The sequence below is a fragment of the Amphiprion ocellaris genome, chromosome 5 (assembly GCF_022539595.1).
Source record: "Amphiprion ocellaris isolate individual 3 ecotype Okinawa chromosome 5, ASM2253959v1, whole genome shotgun sequence".
NCBI classification, from domain to species: Eukaryota; Metazoa; Chordata; class Actinopteri; family Pomacentridae; genus Amphiprion; species Amphiprion ocellaris.
The window spans coordinates 38,582,971-38,601,009 of record NC_072770.1 but is presented as its reverse complement, the minus strand read 5'-3'; the positions used below and the strand labels follow the sequence as shown (position 1 = coordinate 38,601,009).

The 18,039-nt window shown below is 38.2% G+C and overlaps 1 protein-coding gene across 6 annotated transcripts in view; it reads right to left on the bottom strand.

Moving 5' to 3' along the window:
• LOC111567141 (poly(rC)-binding protein 4-like) overlaps nt 1-18,039 on the bottom strand; it is a 145,777-nt gene that overhangs the window by 33,613 nt on the left and 94,125 nt on the right. For 5 of the 6 annotated variants that reach the window (XM_055010601.1, XM_055010602.1, XM_055010605.1 and 2 more), the window contains 2 exons: nt 13,640-13,726; nt 5,119-5,190 (listed from right to left, as the gene is read on the bottom strand). In XM_055010601.1, coding sequence (XP_054866576.1) covers nt 5,119-5,190; nt 13,640-13,726 — 159 coding nt within the window. The remainder of the gene's footprint in view (nt 1-5,118; nt 5,191-13,639; nt 13,727-18,039) is intronic. The other variant, XM_035947168.2, reaches the window with a different exon arrangement.

Sequence of the window (18,039 nt, the reverse complement as noted above, 5' to 3'; positions counted from 1 at the left end):
GCTACAAAGTTGAAAGTGCTGCTGAACTTTTGACTCGTGATGCTGACTCAGGGATTCGGAGGGAAGAAGGAGTTTAGAATAAGAGGAATCGACCACAGTGTGCTCACTCTCCTTGATATTGTAATGCCTCTCCTTGATCTGCAGATTGCCGGTAAATATTTACCCTCAGTGCTGAACCTTAAAGTCTGCACCGAGCTCCCAAACCAAATGGTCCCTGCGCAAAAAACAAACGAACACCGTATAAATATTCATGGCTGCTTTAATGCAACATGAATGAAAGATGCAGCAGCCGCTCCGTCGGTTCTGTACTTTTTCGTGACGCAGCGTTGCTTCTACTTTCTAGACCAACATTTTTTATCTTAGAGAATCACTCAGTGCAGATATTTAGCTTACTCATCTTACAATTCAAACCCCAAATCAGGATTTTTAGCTAATTAGAACAAACTCAAACCTAAACCGGGTCCTTTATCTACGTCCAGCATCACACAAGTGCCATAAAGGAAGAGCACAATGTGTGGCAGGAAGTGATGGGTGCAAATTTTTAATAATTTTCTGCATCAATACCGGGCAGCTTTGTCAATCAATAACAGTCAGATTAATTGGCGTCGCAAAACTGGCTCGGTTCCATATACACCACTGGGATGTACGAACACCATCCCATTGATCCCAGTTTGTTTTAACCGCATTACGTGTGTTCAGAGGTCATTAACCACCACAGAAGTCTTTGTCATGGTGCCCATTGCTGGCTAAACCTTAACAACGTTTGGTACCATTTAATGCTACATTTACCCTCTAATACTACATTTACCCTCTGATACTACATTTACCCTCTGATGCTACATTTACCCTCTAATCCTACAGTTACCCTCTAAACACTACATTTACCCTCTATTACTACATTTACCCTCTAATGCTACATTTATCCTCTAATACTACTACATCATCATATCACCTGATAAACTCTTTTACAGAGCAGTTAAAGGTGGAAGAAGAAGAAAAACATCATAAAAATGACGTGACAGGAAGTAAACGAAGAGGTTTTTGGAGAGAGATGAGTGACAGGAGATGGGATGGAGGAGGGCTGGAGCAAAGCTAAGTGGCTGTTGGAGGAGATTAAGGCTTTTAATTCATTATTTGGTGGAGCTGAGGGAGGAGACAACGCCGATGGGGGAGGATTCGTCCATCGGAGGGAAGTTTGGGGTGAAAGCGAGGCTCTCTGTTGACAGATTCATCTGCAGTTGTCATGCTGCCATTTCTGGGATTAAACATTAATCTTTATTTCAAGATTATAGCAGCGGGGATTTCTCATCGATGCCATCACCCGGAAATTAGTCGTTTAAAATGTGGCAGACGTTAAGAGAGTTTGGGTCAAAGAGTGAAGAAGTGAATTTTCTAAAGTTTTAGAGCATTTAAAGGCGGCGTCGCCTGTTTACATGAACCTGAAGTAAACAGATATATAACAATGTTATTTTGCAGAGCTGCACGAGTTACGATGGTTTGATTAATTAATGCCAAGAAGTACGTTGATTATCTCCAGATGTCGACTCTCTGTGCTCATTTTGACATCGGATGTCAAAAATCAGAATTTTATTGATTTGATTTCTGTTATTCTAGTAACAGAAACGATGAAGTAAAATACTAAAAATTACATTAAAAACCTAATAGAATTAATTTTTTAAAAAGTATAATATAATTTAACAACATACAAACTATAAATGGCTTCTAAGAACTAAAGGCGTTTGAGGTGAGTTTTTGCGTTTTTATTTTTATATGTAAGTTGCCATGATTACAGGTGATATTCTGACTCCTGTTCTTGGTATTTGGGACTCAAAACTAAGTTCTAGACAGTTTCTCGACTGCATTTGTCTGTAAATGTAGTATTAGAGGGTAAATGTAGTGTTAGGGGGTAAATGTAATATTAGGGGGTAAATGTAATGTTAGAGGTTAAATGTAGTATTAGAGGGTAAATGTAGTACTAGAAAGTAAATGTAGTGTTAGAGGGTAAATGTAGTATTAGAGGGTAAATGTAGTGTTTGGGGGTAAATGTAGCATCAGAGGGTAAATGTAGCATCAGAGGGTAAATGTAGCATCAGAGGGTAAATGTAGCATCAGAGGGTAAATGTAGCATCAGAGGGTAAATGCAGTATTAGAGGGTAAGGTGTAATGTGACGATGAAACCTGTATTCTCTCCATGATGTCAGTAAATGCAGATCAGCTTTAGTTCCTCTTCCTGTTTAATACTGTAGAGACCAGAGGAGGCGTCACTCAGACTACAGTTCATGTTAAAGCAGAGAGCATTGTGGGAGTTTAGCTAGTAAAGGGGCACCAGGACAAAGACTTAGTTGCCGCTTAATGATCCCTGGGGAGTGTAAATGTGTTAAATCAAGCTTACATCAACTACTATAGTATTTTTATCATGTCTTCATGACTGAACATTGGAATTTCTGTGCAGGATAGATGTTCATCATACTCAATTAGTATGAAAAATTAATCCACTATTGATTGGCAATTTAACAACATGGCTAACAGCGGATGTACAAAAAAGGACCATTCGGGTTAGTGCTCCTGATCTTTGTGAACTCATTGGGACATCCCTAAAAGAAGCGTAATTCATTTCCAAGTCTATATCCGTCTGGTTACTACAGTTATTGTGTACTGGGCTGTAAGAATGCTGTTGACTTTTGATTAAAACTGTACCTTAACGCCTCCTGTGCTACCAGATGGTTGCTGCAGCTGCAAAACGCTGCAGACTCACTGTAAATCTAATTATATAATTATGTCTAATATTATAACAGTCACACGATGCACATTTATGCATTATGATTTCAGTACATTCACCCCATGTTCCTGCTTTTGATCCCTCGTGATGCACATTTCTGAACGACTGCCTGAGGACACTTTAAGGCTGTTCAACTTGATTCCTCTTGTAGCTCAAACTCAAGCGTGAATTCACCCATTTCATCCTCACAGTGAGTCTGGCGTTTCATTTGTGCTTTCAGACTGAAGAACCAGTCAGACAACACGTGGAAAATTGCAATAAACCCAGGAAGATGGGTTTGATTGGACTTCTTTTTGCGCCGAACAGTGTTTGATTATACTTCTTTTTTTCTTCTAACAGCCGATAAATTCACCAGACAGAAAGGGAGATGCGCTACAACCTGTTTCTTTATTGTATTTTTTCCCTCTTTCTCTTGTTTTTCTCTCTATTTGTCACCTTTTTTTTCTCAGCATTTTTTTTCCTCCATTCCCCGGCCTTCGTCTTTGCTTAGCCTTGGCCACCACGTGCCTCCGGTTTGTGATCTTTTCATGTGGAAACAGAAGATTCATGTTTATTGAGCCCCTTGGTGCAGAAGTGTTAATCTGGGATCCTTGACCGCTCTGACCATCTGTTTTTACGACGCTGTTGTGCAGCCGTGATTGAATTCAGGTCCTCTGGCTGCAGCCCTGAAGGCAGCGAGGTGGATGTTTACCTGCCCGGCTCACAGAAAGATTCCTCCCAACAGATCCGTTGACTGAATACGAGCCCACGATGGTGCTAATAACATGTTTAAAGTCATGCGTTGACACTAATCCTGAATAAACTGGATGAGATCTTTAACATTCTGTGATTGTAAATGATTCTTTATACAGCTGCAGTCAGAACGATTCCACCTCCCGAACCTGAAACTTATTCTAAATATGTGGAAAAAAAAACGTGAGTGTTAGTCAACAAAGAAACTTTAAATCTTCATATTGAGACAAATTTTCAACAATTTTTTTCATTAATAATTGGTGGCATTATCATCAATAATTGGTGGACAGTATTCCATTTGTTGATAGAGCTATTTTTAAGTACAGACATGAGACCTTCACCACATAAGCGCTAGGTAAAATTAGCCACTACGCTAAATACTACGGTGTTCTGTTGAAGTCCAGTTAGCGGATACGTAAATTCTGGTTAGAGTTCATTATCTATCACTGAAACCTTTGTCATGGTGGCTCTGTTACATCGACTACGAAAGAGACCATTGTCCTACTTGATCTCGGCTTATCTGGAATACATGAAGTCTGGTTGAAGGTCATTAAGAACCACATAAGTCTTTGTCATGGTGCCCCTTTACCAGCTAAACCCCCATAAAGCTCCCTGCTTGGCAATATGACCTAGTTAGAGGTCATATTGCAGAACTCTTTGTCATGGTGGCTCTGTTCCATCGACTACTAGATAGCACCTGCTTGATCTCAGCTCATCTGGAAAACACGAAGTCTGGTTAGAGATCATTAAGAATCAGATAAGTCTTCGTCATGGTGCCCCTTTACCAGCTAAACCCCAACAAAGCTCCCTGCTTGACAATATGACCTAGTTGGAGGTCATTGACGACCACAGAAGTCTTTGTCATGGTGCCCATTGCTAGCTAAACCCCCACAATGCTCTCTGTCTACAATATGACCTAGTTGGAGGTCATTAATCACCATAGATGTTCTCATCATGGTGCCCTTTTACGAGCTAAACCCCCACAATGCTCCCTATTTGGCAATATCACCTAGTCAGAGGTCATTAAGCACCACAGAAGTCTTTGTCATGATGCCCATTGCTAGCTAAATCGGTAGTTTAGTTTGCAGTTTTTTTTAATCATTATTTACCTCTTTTGTGGTTGTTTAACAAATTGTTGAGGTAATTTTGTGTTTTTCTTGTCATTTACCATGTTTTTTTAAAAATGATTTTGAGCCCCACTGTAATGATTTAGCATGTTTTTTGTTCATCATTTTGTGATTTCTCATCCTAATTTCAACTCTCTCTTTGGTCGTTTTGCAATGATTTTGCATCTTTTGTGGTAATTTTGTCTATTTTTTGCTGAGTCTATGACTTTTTCTCATTATTTTACCTCCTTTTGTGGTGATTTTGCATCTTGTGGTAATTTTGCATGTTTTTTGTGATTTATTGTCTTTTTGATGAGTTTGAGCCCCACTGCAATGATTTTGCATCTTTTTGTGCTGATTTTGAGACTTTTAGTCACTGCTAGAAGCTGGTTGCATGCTTTAAATCCCCGTTCAGTGAAACACCTCACTGTCAAATGATGTAGAACTGGTGATGTTATGACCTCTGACCCTTGCCCTTCGACCCCCAGCGGCCATACTTACTTGCTGCAGGTCGACGCCTCCCTGAGCCACCGAGAACAGAGGATGGGAACCGAAGTCTGATGCCTCGAACACCTTTAGCCAGCAAAAAGAGACACAAGCAGAGCCAACGGTGGAGTTAGAGACCCAGACTGGTCAAACTATAACACCTGAATACTGCAGGATAAACTCAGTAGCACCATCAATAACATCATTAATAACACCAATAATAACACAGTTCATAACACCATTAATAACACCATTAACACCATCAATAACACCATTAATAACACCCATTAACATCATTAAAAACATTAATAACACTCAACACCATCATTAACACCATCAATAACACCAGTAATAAAACCATTACTAACACCAGTAATAACACCATTAATAACACCCATTAACATCATTAATAACACTCAGCACCAACAATAACACCATCAGTTAAAGATCCAGGCCAGAACATGTAAAAGTGCAGCTATCATGCTAAATATCATGACTGATCATCAACCAGTTCATACAGTTAAATGACACAGACCATCTGTCTGCAAATAATACTTCAGTCACCTGAATAACTCGGAAATTTTTTAAGTTTTCCAACGTTTCTAATTTGAGCTTTAGACTTTATCTGAACATCTGACAACATCTGTCTTTCTTAGGAACTCACACACAGATGAGCAGAAACCCTCAACTCGCAGACATTTTGATGCTCTATGAAGCTAAATGTGACCTTGTTTCATTGGACCTTTGTCGGCTGAAACTCGCATCTACTTTCTAAGTTTGCTGAGCAGAAACCCGCCACCGCTGATGGATGTAATTCACCTCAGAGCTTGACAGTGTTGGATCCACAAACAGACAAATGACGACTAAATAAGCCGGACAGCTCTGCAGAGAGACTCCGTTACAGTCGGCTGACCGAGAACAGGCAGATCTCTGGGAAAACCATCCACGTCTGACCAAATGACAACATGCACACGGCCACATTTTTCAGACCAATTAAGCATCCGAGTTTCACATCCCTGAAAAACTTTCCCTCCACAGCTCAAGGTGCTTTGAAAACTCCGCGGGGAGGAATCGTTAAAGATGCAGGATTCTGCGCCGTCGTTTCGTAATAGTGGAGAGAAAAATGTGTTAATTGGGGCCAAACCAGGTCAGACTGTGTGAATCGTCCAAATTCAGGCCCAATTTGAATCGGCTCGACTCGACGCTCTGCAGGATCAGGGGGAGAAGAGGCCCTCTGAGGTAAACAACTGAGAGATTCTCCTTCATACCGACTGAAATCAATATTTAGAAGATTTAAATTAGGTCAAAGGGAGGTTTAGATTCCTGACATGAAGACTGGTGAGTGATGGGAGCTGAAAACAGGACGTCTGTTTAAATTTTACACCACTGAAGTCATGCTAGCAGCTGTGTGAGGCTGTACGCATGCGAACACTAGTGTGCTAACACTAGCATGCTAATATTAGCATGCTAACATACAGATTAGATGTGGAAGTTATTTCTTTTTTAAAATTGGTTTAAATGTCAAAACCTTTTCTCAGTTATTTTATTGCTTATTATGTGCAATTAATCTGCAAAATAAGAGTAAATTGTGGAAAAAAGAAGCTAAGAACACCTCCAAATTTAAAAAAGTATTGTTTTCTTTTTACAATCTGGCATATTTACAGCTTCTTTCTAGTTTAGCTGATCCCAATAAGTTCCTGCATGATGTTTTACAGTGTATTGAGAGGCAGCATAAACCAAACCCAATAATAATTGGAGTCATGCTAGCAAGCTGTAGGCATGCTAACATGAGCATGCTAATATACAGATTGCGATGATTACGTTTTTTTTGGAAGATAACATGCAAATTAATACTTTTTCTGTGATTGTATTAGTTATTATCTGTACGTAATCTGTTAAATAACAACAATATTGTTCAAAAACAGTTAAAACAGTGAAAAATTTTTTAAAAAGCATGATTTTCTTTTTACAATGCTGTATATTTACAGTTTTTAAAGTAAATAGCACAATGGAGTCACTAGCAGCTATATGAGGGTGTACTTATGCTAACACCAGCATGCTAACATACAGACTGTGATGTGGATTTTTTGTTTGTTTGTTTTTATTGGTTTAAAATGTATTCAGAGGCCGCATAAACCGAACCCAGTAGTTGTTATAATAATAGTGATACCACAGCACACTGGAGTCATGAGAGCATGCTAACACTAGCATGCTATCATACAGATTGTGATGTGGAAATTATTGGTTTACATGTCAACATCTTTTCTCTGTGATTTTACTCGTTATTATGTGCAATTCATTGGCAAAATAACAGTAAATTGTTCAAAAAACAGTTAAAGACAGTTGGAATTATAAAAATGTAATTGTAAAATGTATTGAGAGGCAGCATAAACCAAACCCAGTAGTAATTATAATATTAGCAACTCCACAACATACTGGAGTCACTAGCAGCTATATGAGGCTGAACTTATGCTAACACTAGCATGCTATCACCAGCATGCTAACATACAGACTGTAATGTGGAAATTATGATTTTTTAAAATTGGTTTACATGTCAACAATTTTTCTGTGATTTTATTAGTTACTAACTGTAATTAATCTGTAGATAACAGTAAATTACTTTTAAAAATGTGTGAAAAGCTGTTCAAAATTAGCTTGAACGTGGCTGCTTGGATGTGAAAGTTTGGTTCAACACACACCGAACACTGTACATGATTTAAATCTATTTTTTGCAGTGGCAGTAAACAGAAAGCCCTTCAAAAATGGAGCTATATTCAGACATGTGCTAGTGTCTACAGCGGGTAAACAGCAGGGCTACGACTGACACTCCCCAACAGAAACACACCATTTAGAACAGCACACAGATTTTCTCTCAAACGGCCACAAACACGCTTCCAGCGACAGTCGAAGCTCCACAGGAATCCTGTCATTTCAGCCGAGGACACGGAATCTGTCGGCAGATTCTCCTCATTCTGTTAAACAAGCTTCTAGGGAGGAAGCTTCATTCCCTGAGAAGTGAGCGTTACTTTCTGAGAGTAAAGGCCTGCAGCGTTCAGCGTCGCTAAGCTGTTTTCAATTACAGCAAATTACAGGTTGTTTTAGAGCCGCCTGGACCTCTGTGCATGTTCAAGCCACAGTTGGCGTCCCTGAAGAACCTCTCGGCGAGTTTTATTTCAGGGAGAAAAAACAACCAGCTACAGGGAAGGCAGTTCTGAGGAGCCCTGAAAACCTGTTGAGCGACTCTTGGTGTCGATTGGTTAAACTCTGACAGGACAAATGGTACCATTTTTTTCTGCCTTCTCCAGTAGCAGCTCTCTTCTCTCTAACATCACCATCAACAACCAAAAAAATCACCACATAGATGAGGAATTAACCAATTATCAGCCGCCTCTCGCTGGTTGTGGTTTGAGTGCGAGTTAGCAGACGTCGCTAAAGTTGTTATAAACATTGCAGTCTTACACAAACACTCCAGTTTCCCAGTTACACTGAAAATACCTGAATAATTCTGAGCAGTTCACTTGTTGGTGTCAGTGCAGCTGAAATATATTTCACAGACGGAGCTAGGCTAAGGCTATCACTAAGAGGCTAAGGCTAACACTATCTGGAGCACATAACATCTTCTGAAATTAAGACCAACTTTAGCAATCTGCTCTAATAGAAACATCCGTCTAGCAGAGATACAACCTGCAAAAACTGAACAAGGAGCACAGCTATCATCACAAATCAGGAAATTAAGTACTTTTTATTTTTTTATTTTTATTTTTTTATGATCCCTTATTAATACCACGAGGAGAAATTCTGATTTTCGCATCTCTCCCCAACTGGGGGAGTCAGAGCGACGGGTCAGCCACGGTACAGCGCCCCCTGGAGCAGGAAGTGTTAAGGGCGTTGCTCAAGGGCCCAACAGTGGCCACATCGGGGCTTGAACCTCTGACCTTCTGATCAGTAGTCCAGAGACTTAACCGTTACGCCATCACTGCCCCTAAATTTAAGAAGGGTCTGGTCTTGAACCAGCGACCTGCAGCTCCATAGGCAAATCCTTAACTCACTGAGCTACAGATCATGGCTAAGGCTATCACTAAGGTGCTTGCTATTGGCTAACGCTATCTGGAGTACCGTAGCATTTGAAGTGGCATTTACTTCAGGAATTTGCTCTAACAGATACAACCAGCAAAAACTGAACAAGAAGCACATTCACTGCCACAAATCAGGACATTAGCTACTGGCTATAGCTGAGGCTATCACTAAGAGGTTTGCTGTGCCTCTTAACTATTGGCTAATGATATCTGGAGTACAGTAACACCTTTCTAAAGTAGCATTTACTTTAGCGATTTGCTCTGACTGAAAGACACAAATGGCAAAAACTGAACAAAAAGCACAAACATCAAAACAAATCAAGAAATTAGCTACTTGCACGGTCGCCAAGTCTATGCTAATGTCTAGCGGTTTAAGTTAGTGGGCAACAGTGTCTGGAAAACAACAGCAAATAATGCCTTAAGATTTGGGCCTTCAGAGAAAAGGAAAGATTAAGAAAACACAGGAAAAGTCGGTGTAATTTCAGGAGACAAACTGTTTTCAGTGACAGAATAAACAAAGAAGTTCGAGCATCACATGATTCCAACTTAATAATTTTTACTGCTAATGTACAAATTTAGTTATAGACGTCCTTATTGTTGACGTAGCCTTGTTTAGAATGACAGGATCCCTGCTATTACAAGCTGTTAATTTAGAACATTTAATTTAAACATTAATTGTATATCAGTTCCAATACTGGTAATTGGTCTCCCTCCTAAATAGAGGCCAACACAACAACAACTTCGAGCTATAGATTCAATCCTAAAATGTGGACCAAAAATGATATTATTGATATTTCAGCTGCAAAATTTGAGGGTTAAAGGACCTTTAAGTTCTTTGGATAGTTCTCAGATATACAGCCTAGAATTAAAAGTTACAAATTGTGACATCTAAATATAAATACAGCTTAGAAACAGCTTTATTTCTGGGTTGTTGTTGGGCTTTTAGGGTTTTTCTTGGCTCTGAAAACAGGCAAACAATAAAAACAAAAATGCTTGAATAAATGAAACCGAAATTCACAAAATTCAATTAAAAACAACTTGATTTTCCCATAGTTTGAATTCTGCAACACTAGAGTCATGCTAGCAGCTCTGTGAGGCTGTACTTATGCTAACACTACCATGCTAACATAAGATTGTGAGGCGGAAGTTTTATTGAAAGTTGCAAACATGCAAATTAATAACTTTTCTGTGATTTTATTAGTTATTATCTATACGTAATCTGTAAAATAACAATAACATTTTTCAAAAAACATGGTTAAAACAGTTAAAACTTTTAAAAAGGATGATTTTCTTTTTTTAGAATGCTGTATATTTACAGTTTTTTAAAAGTAAATAGCACATTGGAGTCACTAGCAGCTATATGAGGCTGTATTTATGCTAACACTAGCTTGCTAACATACAGACTGATGTAGAAATACAGCCTAGAATTAAAAGTTATGAATTGTGAAATCTAAATAAAAATATAGGTTAGAAACAACTCTCTTTCTGGATTGTTGGGTTTTCAGGGTCTTTCTTGGCTCTGAAAACAGACAAGAAAAACTGTATGCATGCTAACATTAGCATGCTAACACTAGAAGCTTTAATTGTTATTATGATTTTCCCATAGTTCTTGCTAAATCTTTTCATCTTTGGGTTTTCCCTGCTGGAAATCCCTTGGATTACTTTTACATTCCCAAGTAAACGTAGCTCATCAACACTTATTAAAGTTTCTAATTGTTGAGAAAAACTTCTATTCCGATCAGTGTTTGTATTGGTTATGTCACCCGGCACCAGGAAGAACAAGCTCTGGAAAAAAAAATGTGCATGAACATCATTTTACACAACACCATTGGGTTGTAAATTGATGTAAACAAAGGTAATTGCGATTTTCTTCTCCAGCTAATACTTTAAAAGCATGATCTAATTGTCCAAATCAATTCCATATGGTAATGTATGAAAATCAGTTATTGGTATAATCAGCTTCGGCTCCAAACAGTCCCAGTAGACGCTGTAATCAACAGAAACGAGAGTTAATGAGATTATAGTGAGAAACAGCAGCTCGAGGCGGAATCATGGCGGAATAAAAGAGGTTTGTACCACAGGTGTTCACATTCTGCATACGATGGTATTTACTTAAAGGAATGTCTGGGGAGATTCTGTAATTTACTTTCAGTCAACAAACCCGATCAGAATTGATTGATCGCAGCTGGACGTTTTCATAAGAAGACCTGGTGTAGCAGCAAAGTGACTCCCCAAAAGATCTCCTTTAAACCTCCAACTTTAAAAGCAAGAGCTGGTTTTACATGTTATTATATTTTTGTTATTTTCATCTTCTCCATCTGCAGAAGAAGCATTTGTGATTGTACTTCCTAATTCAGAGTCAACTGGGGCTGATTATCTGATGTGATATTCAAAGTTTTCCTCATTTTCAGTAGGTATTTGCTTTTAATCAACCCCCAACTAGCAATTAACCAACATATGTTGAAAAGTTCTACTGTAAAACACAAAGACAACTAACCCTAACCCTCTTTTTACTTAATATGGCTATTCATGTTATGGTATTTGGCTCTCATATATATATATATATATATATATATATATATATATATATATATATATATATATATATATATATATATATATATATATATATATACATATTAGGGCTGGGACTTTAACGCGTTAATTTCGATTAATTAATTACAAAAAAAAATTGCACCCTCCTCAGTTCCCTCATTTCTGGCACACCGGTAACGCTGATGAAAACTCCAGCCCAGTAGGTGGCGGTAATGAACCTGAAGTCTGTTTGTAGACATGAAGAAGAAGCACAGGAAGTACTGAGTGAAGTCATGCAGTGGTGAAAAGTGAAGGAAGATGAGATTGAGCTTGTCTATTCATTGATTCCACTGTCAACCACAATTTTATTTGAATTGAAAAACTTCACTTATTGTGTCAAATATTGCTATTTGACAAAACTGCAATTAATTGCGATTAATTAATTACAAAGCCTGTAATTAATTAGATTAATTTTTTGAATCGAGTCCCACCACTAATATATATATATATATATATATATATATAAAAAATATAATATAAGTGACTCATATTCCAATATCTGTGAGAATACTGTGTTTTTTAAATTTTTTTTGGGGGCGCATTATTCAATTCTGGCCGCCAGACAATATTTTATTGTAAATACACATGGAGAATAAAACATTTTGTCCCATTTATCTATTTCTCTGAGTATTTGTTGTTTCTTGCAGGTTTTCTTCTCTGAAAAAAATATTTAACAATACACAATATCACATCCTGCTCAGAACTGTGAAGCTGTTGGGGCAAATTTGTAATTTGAGTCTTTAAAAATTAACACTGACTTGAATTAATCATGTCAAACCTACTAAATTAGAAGTGGAAGTTATATTCGGTAGAATGCCTTTTAAAAGTTCCAACTCTCCAAATTCACACAAAGTCACACACGTCAACATTACTTCTCAAGCATTCATAAACACAACTCAGTGATGAATAGTTCCAATTTGTGATGTATATCCATGAAAAAGCCTAATTTGTGTTTAATTGGATGGGAGCTGCCATTCACAGTATCAAATTAGCATTTAGCATCAACATCTCGACCTCTTTTTTGTTTGCGACATGGTGACTTATCTAATTTTCTATCGTTTCTATTAAATGCTCTTTCATAATATCTTATTGTTAGCCTTGAGGAACAGTCATTTTTGCATTTTGTTGCACATAGAGTACAAGCCTGTGACCAATAGAAACTCTTGAATCTTGAATGTGGGCGTGTGTGTGTTCTTGAATTATAAACAATGTGGGGCCACGACTGTGATTACAGCGTTGTGGGGACTCAACATCCTCATGGGGACCAAAAGTAAAAACAAGTCCCGATCATGTAAATCATTCAAGTTCAGGGTTCAGATGTTGTTTCAAGTTAAGTTTAAGTTAGGGTGAGTTGCCAAGAAATGTCCCCTGAAGTGATGAAAATGTGACTGTGTGTGTAAATAAAATGAGTGGGGGGTAAGTGGGCATTTTCTATCACATTTAAATTGCAGACTAAAGCAAATTCTCCAACAATAAATGATGCATCGAGTCACTCATCCGTCCACTCCTGCATCTCCTCCTCAAGCCTCCCATTCATCCATCATTTCCTCTTCCCTCCCTAAATCCCCTCCATCCACCGTCTATGCGACCCATTAATCCGTCTAGCCGAGCCTCTCCCGCCACCATCCCTTCCTCCTGTTATCCCTTCTTCCTCCCTCTGTCTATAAATCTGTTAGCTCAGAGCCTCCATCCATCTTTTCCATTATTCCGCCACTGAACTATCACGCTCTCGTCTTTCATCACTGGATACTGCCGTGATTTTGTGCACTCCATCTATCATTTTTCTGCCATCTTGCATCTATTAGACTTTGTTCTTCTCATTGTTGGGGCTTATCTGATTCCGCTGACAGTGCTACCCAACTTACCCAATGGCTTACCTGGTTTCCTGCCAGCAGCACGGTTCCCGGGGTCGGATTGGGTCGGTATGGAATAGTCGCTCCCTTCGGCGGAGACTGCAGAGATGGAGGGAAAAAGAAAGTAAGAAATGATGAAGAATCAGATCACGTATTTATCAAACATGTCAAGAAATCAACCCTAACTTGTCTTGAAGCTTTTAGGATCAATTAATCCCTCAAAGTCTGGCACCATCAGCTTGTTGTCATTAAACTTAAAGGATGTTCACAGTGATGGAAACAGTCAAGTACAAGGTTTTTTGGGGTCCCAGTGAATTCTGCTTTGATAACTGATTCATAATTTGGCACTACAACGCTTGGTTTCCCCACAAGGAAGGCATATATCACCTTTTTTGGATTCAAATCCAAAATTTGCACCAAAGGGAGTATCCTAGATGTCCAATGGGGACGTCATGGAGTGTTCAAACATCTTTATATACAGTCAGTGTCTTGAAATCAACGTTGACATATTGTTTTGGAAAGTTTTGCACTAGAATATGAAATTTTATGAAGGCAAATATCACCTTTTTTGGATTCAAACCCAACATTTGCGGTAATGGGAGTATCCTAGATGTCCAGTGGTGATGTCATGGAGTGTTCCAACATCTTTATATACAATGTCTTCAGTACATTTGGTAGCTTGGGAAAACTTTGCTGGAATATAAAATATTATTTTTTGGCATTTTTGTTGCGCTGGTCATGAGTTTATAATGACTGACCATAAGGAGTCCTAACTGTGAATGCATTTTATTAACCACAAAATCCGTTGAAGGGTTTGAAAGTCATGTTACGGATTTAAGAACATTTATTTTATGTTTATAGAGACTACAAAATTCTGCAGTTTTTTCTGTCAAAACAATCTTGGAGTCAATTCAACATGCAATACAATGGCAAAATTCAATGTATGTATTTACAAAACAAGATCAGAACCATAGAAATCTAATATGCTTGCTTTGTTTCTCTGCTCACTAGTCTAGTGAAACATCTTTCTTTACCCAACCTGAAAGTTTTTGGTTAAAAAGGATTAATTTTATCTGCATGCTACAAAAAATAAAGACTCCCTCATCATATGAGATCCAGAGGATTTCTGCAAATGAGGCACATGTTCATTATTTAACCAGCGAAATGTTCTTCATACATAACTCTCTCCTCTGGAAATCAGTCATGCTCTTTCTTCTGTCATTTTCAGCTGTTTTTATCTTCGCCTGTCTAACGTGGAGATGTCATGTACGTCCTCCAAAAATAAATCAAAGCCTGACATGATTGATTGTCAACTGTCTGCCGGTGTCTCAAACATTAGTTTTTTTCTGCCTCGAGTGTGTTTGATGCAACAGGGAGACATCAAAGAGACTGAAGAGCAGCAGCAGCAGCATCGATTCATTTTGCTGTTGCTGCACTGCGTCGCTAAAACAAAGTCACTCATATGTAAAGTTGCCATGTTGCTGGATTCCTGCTGTGGTCGTTAAAAAGACAGAAATCACTGCTTCATGTTGTTGATTTCAACATGAAGACAACATGGAAGCAGCTTGTAGCTTTGCACTTATAAGATGTTTATAAACACCAGTTTTTGTTTCCTACCAATGACTCTGCATCAACATTGCTTCAAAATAACAAAAAATTGGAAACTTTTCTTGTCAAACTTGTCACACCTCAGATTCTACTGATGTAGAGACTGATGTTACTGAATGTCTTGCTAATTGTTTTCACTTTTTTCCATCAGTAAGTTTGTCCTCTTAGTCAGCAGTAACAGCTAGATATCTAGCTTCTGCTCTTGAGAAAAAGCTAACATTAGCATGGACTAGCAACCCTGTTACTGTGATTAGAGTAGGGTTAGCAGACAACAAATAAAACATGGAATAAAAATGGTACCATTGATGTGTAAGCTGAGACAATCAAGCCAATTCTGGAGTGGATTTGATGCAAATTTGGTGCAGGAAGCGGAGTTCTGATGCCTTGCGAAACTTTCGTTAAATGTCTAAACTAGCCAATGTTGAACTAAAGCGAGGACAGATTCAGGAGCTTATTTCTCACCTCAAGTGCTTTCAGAAATACTTTTCACTGAATTGTTGTCACAAGAAAAAAACGTCTCTGTGGAAACAAATCATTAGACGTTAGAACTTGAGTCTTTAAGTTTACTGCCATCTTCCACTGTTCTATCCACATCTGTTGTTGGTGTGTATACTATCCCAGAATGCACTTGCTTGACAACAGTCCATCAGAGGGACAAAGCAGATCAAACGATTTCTGATTTGAGATCAAATGAGGTGCGTCGGACGGATCCTGACATTAGCACTTGAAAGTGAATTAGTTTGGGTCAGCATTTTCATTCCTTTTCTTTCTTTCTCGTCTCAGATTACGGTGCTTTGAATACCAACGAGCTGCTGCAGCCTTTGATTTCACTGTTTCCACTGCTAATCTCCCAGACGTAGCTCCTCCTAACGACTGCAGCCTCTGATTAATTACGGTACAATCACCACTTATAGATTTTTATTTTGGAGACCATCGAAGGGGTGGGTGGTGTCGCATTAAAAAAAATGCTCTTAAGTGATGCTAATTTCCATCAGGCAGGTAGAAATCATCACATGAATTTTTAAAAAGAATCACCTCTGCAGCTCTGTTTGAAAATAGCATCAGGTTGCATCAGAAGAAGAAAAAATGTTTGTCATCTTAAAAAATACATCAAGGAGAAACGAAGTCTGAGTGAAGCTCATGTTTGTTTCTTTGGAAGAATAATGACAGAAAAACTTCCCTGAATTAAAAATGGAACTTGAGGTCAGACTTTTCAACTAATCATTAAGAGAAGCAGAAGTTGTGAATGTGGTTGTCATAGCAATCAAACCTTGAACTGCATGGATAATTCAAAAGAGCTGCAATCGATCTTTTTAAAATAAGAGAAAATATTGTGAAACTGTGTGAAAAGTGTCTCTAGAAGTGGTTCACCTACTGAAGATTATTTGATCTCAGTTTTACAGAGTTTTATAGAGATGCAGCTCTTTGTTTGGCTGCTGGGCGACAGCGGTGATGGTTTTATTCACCCTCATAAGATCTTTTACAGCAGGCAGGTGACAGAAATAGAGAAACTGGTGGATATAGTGAAGCATTTAGCAGCTAAAGAAGCAGATATTTACCTTAGGAGAAGGTTCTGGAGACCAAAAACAGAGCTAGAAGAGTAAGAACTGGACTTTAACTTCAGCGATATTATTAGAAAGCATCACATGAACCTCTTCCACTATGCTGATGACACTCTGCTATATTTATCTATGTCCCTCGATTATACAAATCTACTCAAATTTCATACTTATCTCAAAGGCATAAAGGCCTGGTCATTTTTGTTTTAGATTGAGACAGACTTGAAAGTATTGCATTTACCCTAAACCATATAAATAAAACTGAACCACAGCATTGACTACCAGTTATAAATTCAACATAGATAATGGATCACAGGCTTTTGAGTGAAGTTCTGAGTCATTCTGGACAAATTTTAGATTAATTCTGAACAAATTTTAATTATTTTTGGATGAGGTTTGAGTAATTCTGGACATTTTTCAGGTCACTTTGGGCAAGTTTGAGTGCATGAAGACTGTTGTGTTCACTCTAACAGCAAAACATTTGGTGAGTTTTGCTTGTGGTTCAGGCATTTTAGAGTTTTTAAGTTTAAATTTGAAGTCATTTTGGACATAATTTGAGCAATTTTAGACAAATTTTCATGTTATTTTGGGCAAGTTTGAGTGTGTGAATACTCCTGTCTTTACTTTTGCAGAGAGTTTTCTAATTATCATGGACTAATTTTCAACTCATTTTGGACAGTTTAGAGAGGGTTTTGTCATTTTGGACCAAATTCTGAGTAATTCTGAACAATTTTCAAGTAAGTAACTTTGGGCAAGTTTGAGTCCATGAAGACTGTTGTGTTCACTCTTGCAGCCAACAGCACAAATATTTGGTGAACATTTCTTCAGGTTTAGAAATTTTAGAGTTTTTAAGTTTTAATTTCAAATCATTCTGGACACATTTTGAGTAATTGTAGACAGATTTTCAATTCGTTTTGGGCAAGTTTGAGTGCATAAAGACTGTTGGGTTCACTCTTGTAGCCAACAGCAGAATATTTGATGAGTTCTGCTAGAGGTTCAGACATTTTAGAGTTTTGTAGAAGCAGCTGTATAAAGTACATAAACCTGGTGGACTCAGAGGCAGCTGCTCATTCTGATTGTTTCACCTGGAAGCAGTGAGGGGGCGGAGCTATACAGCGCTTGAGCCAGAAGACTGCTAATTTTAGGTAGCATTTAGGTCAAATTCTCACTGGCTTGTAAAGCTGGGATGCTAACTTAATGTGGATGTGCTTGAGGAGTGGCAGAATCAGATGTTTTCATAAATGA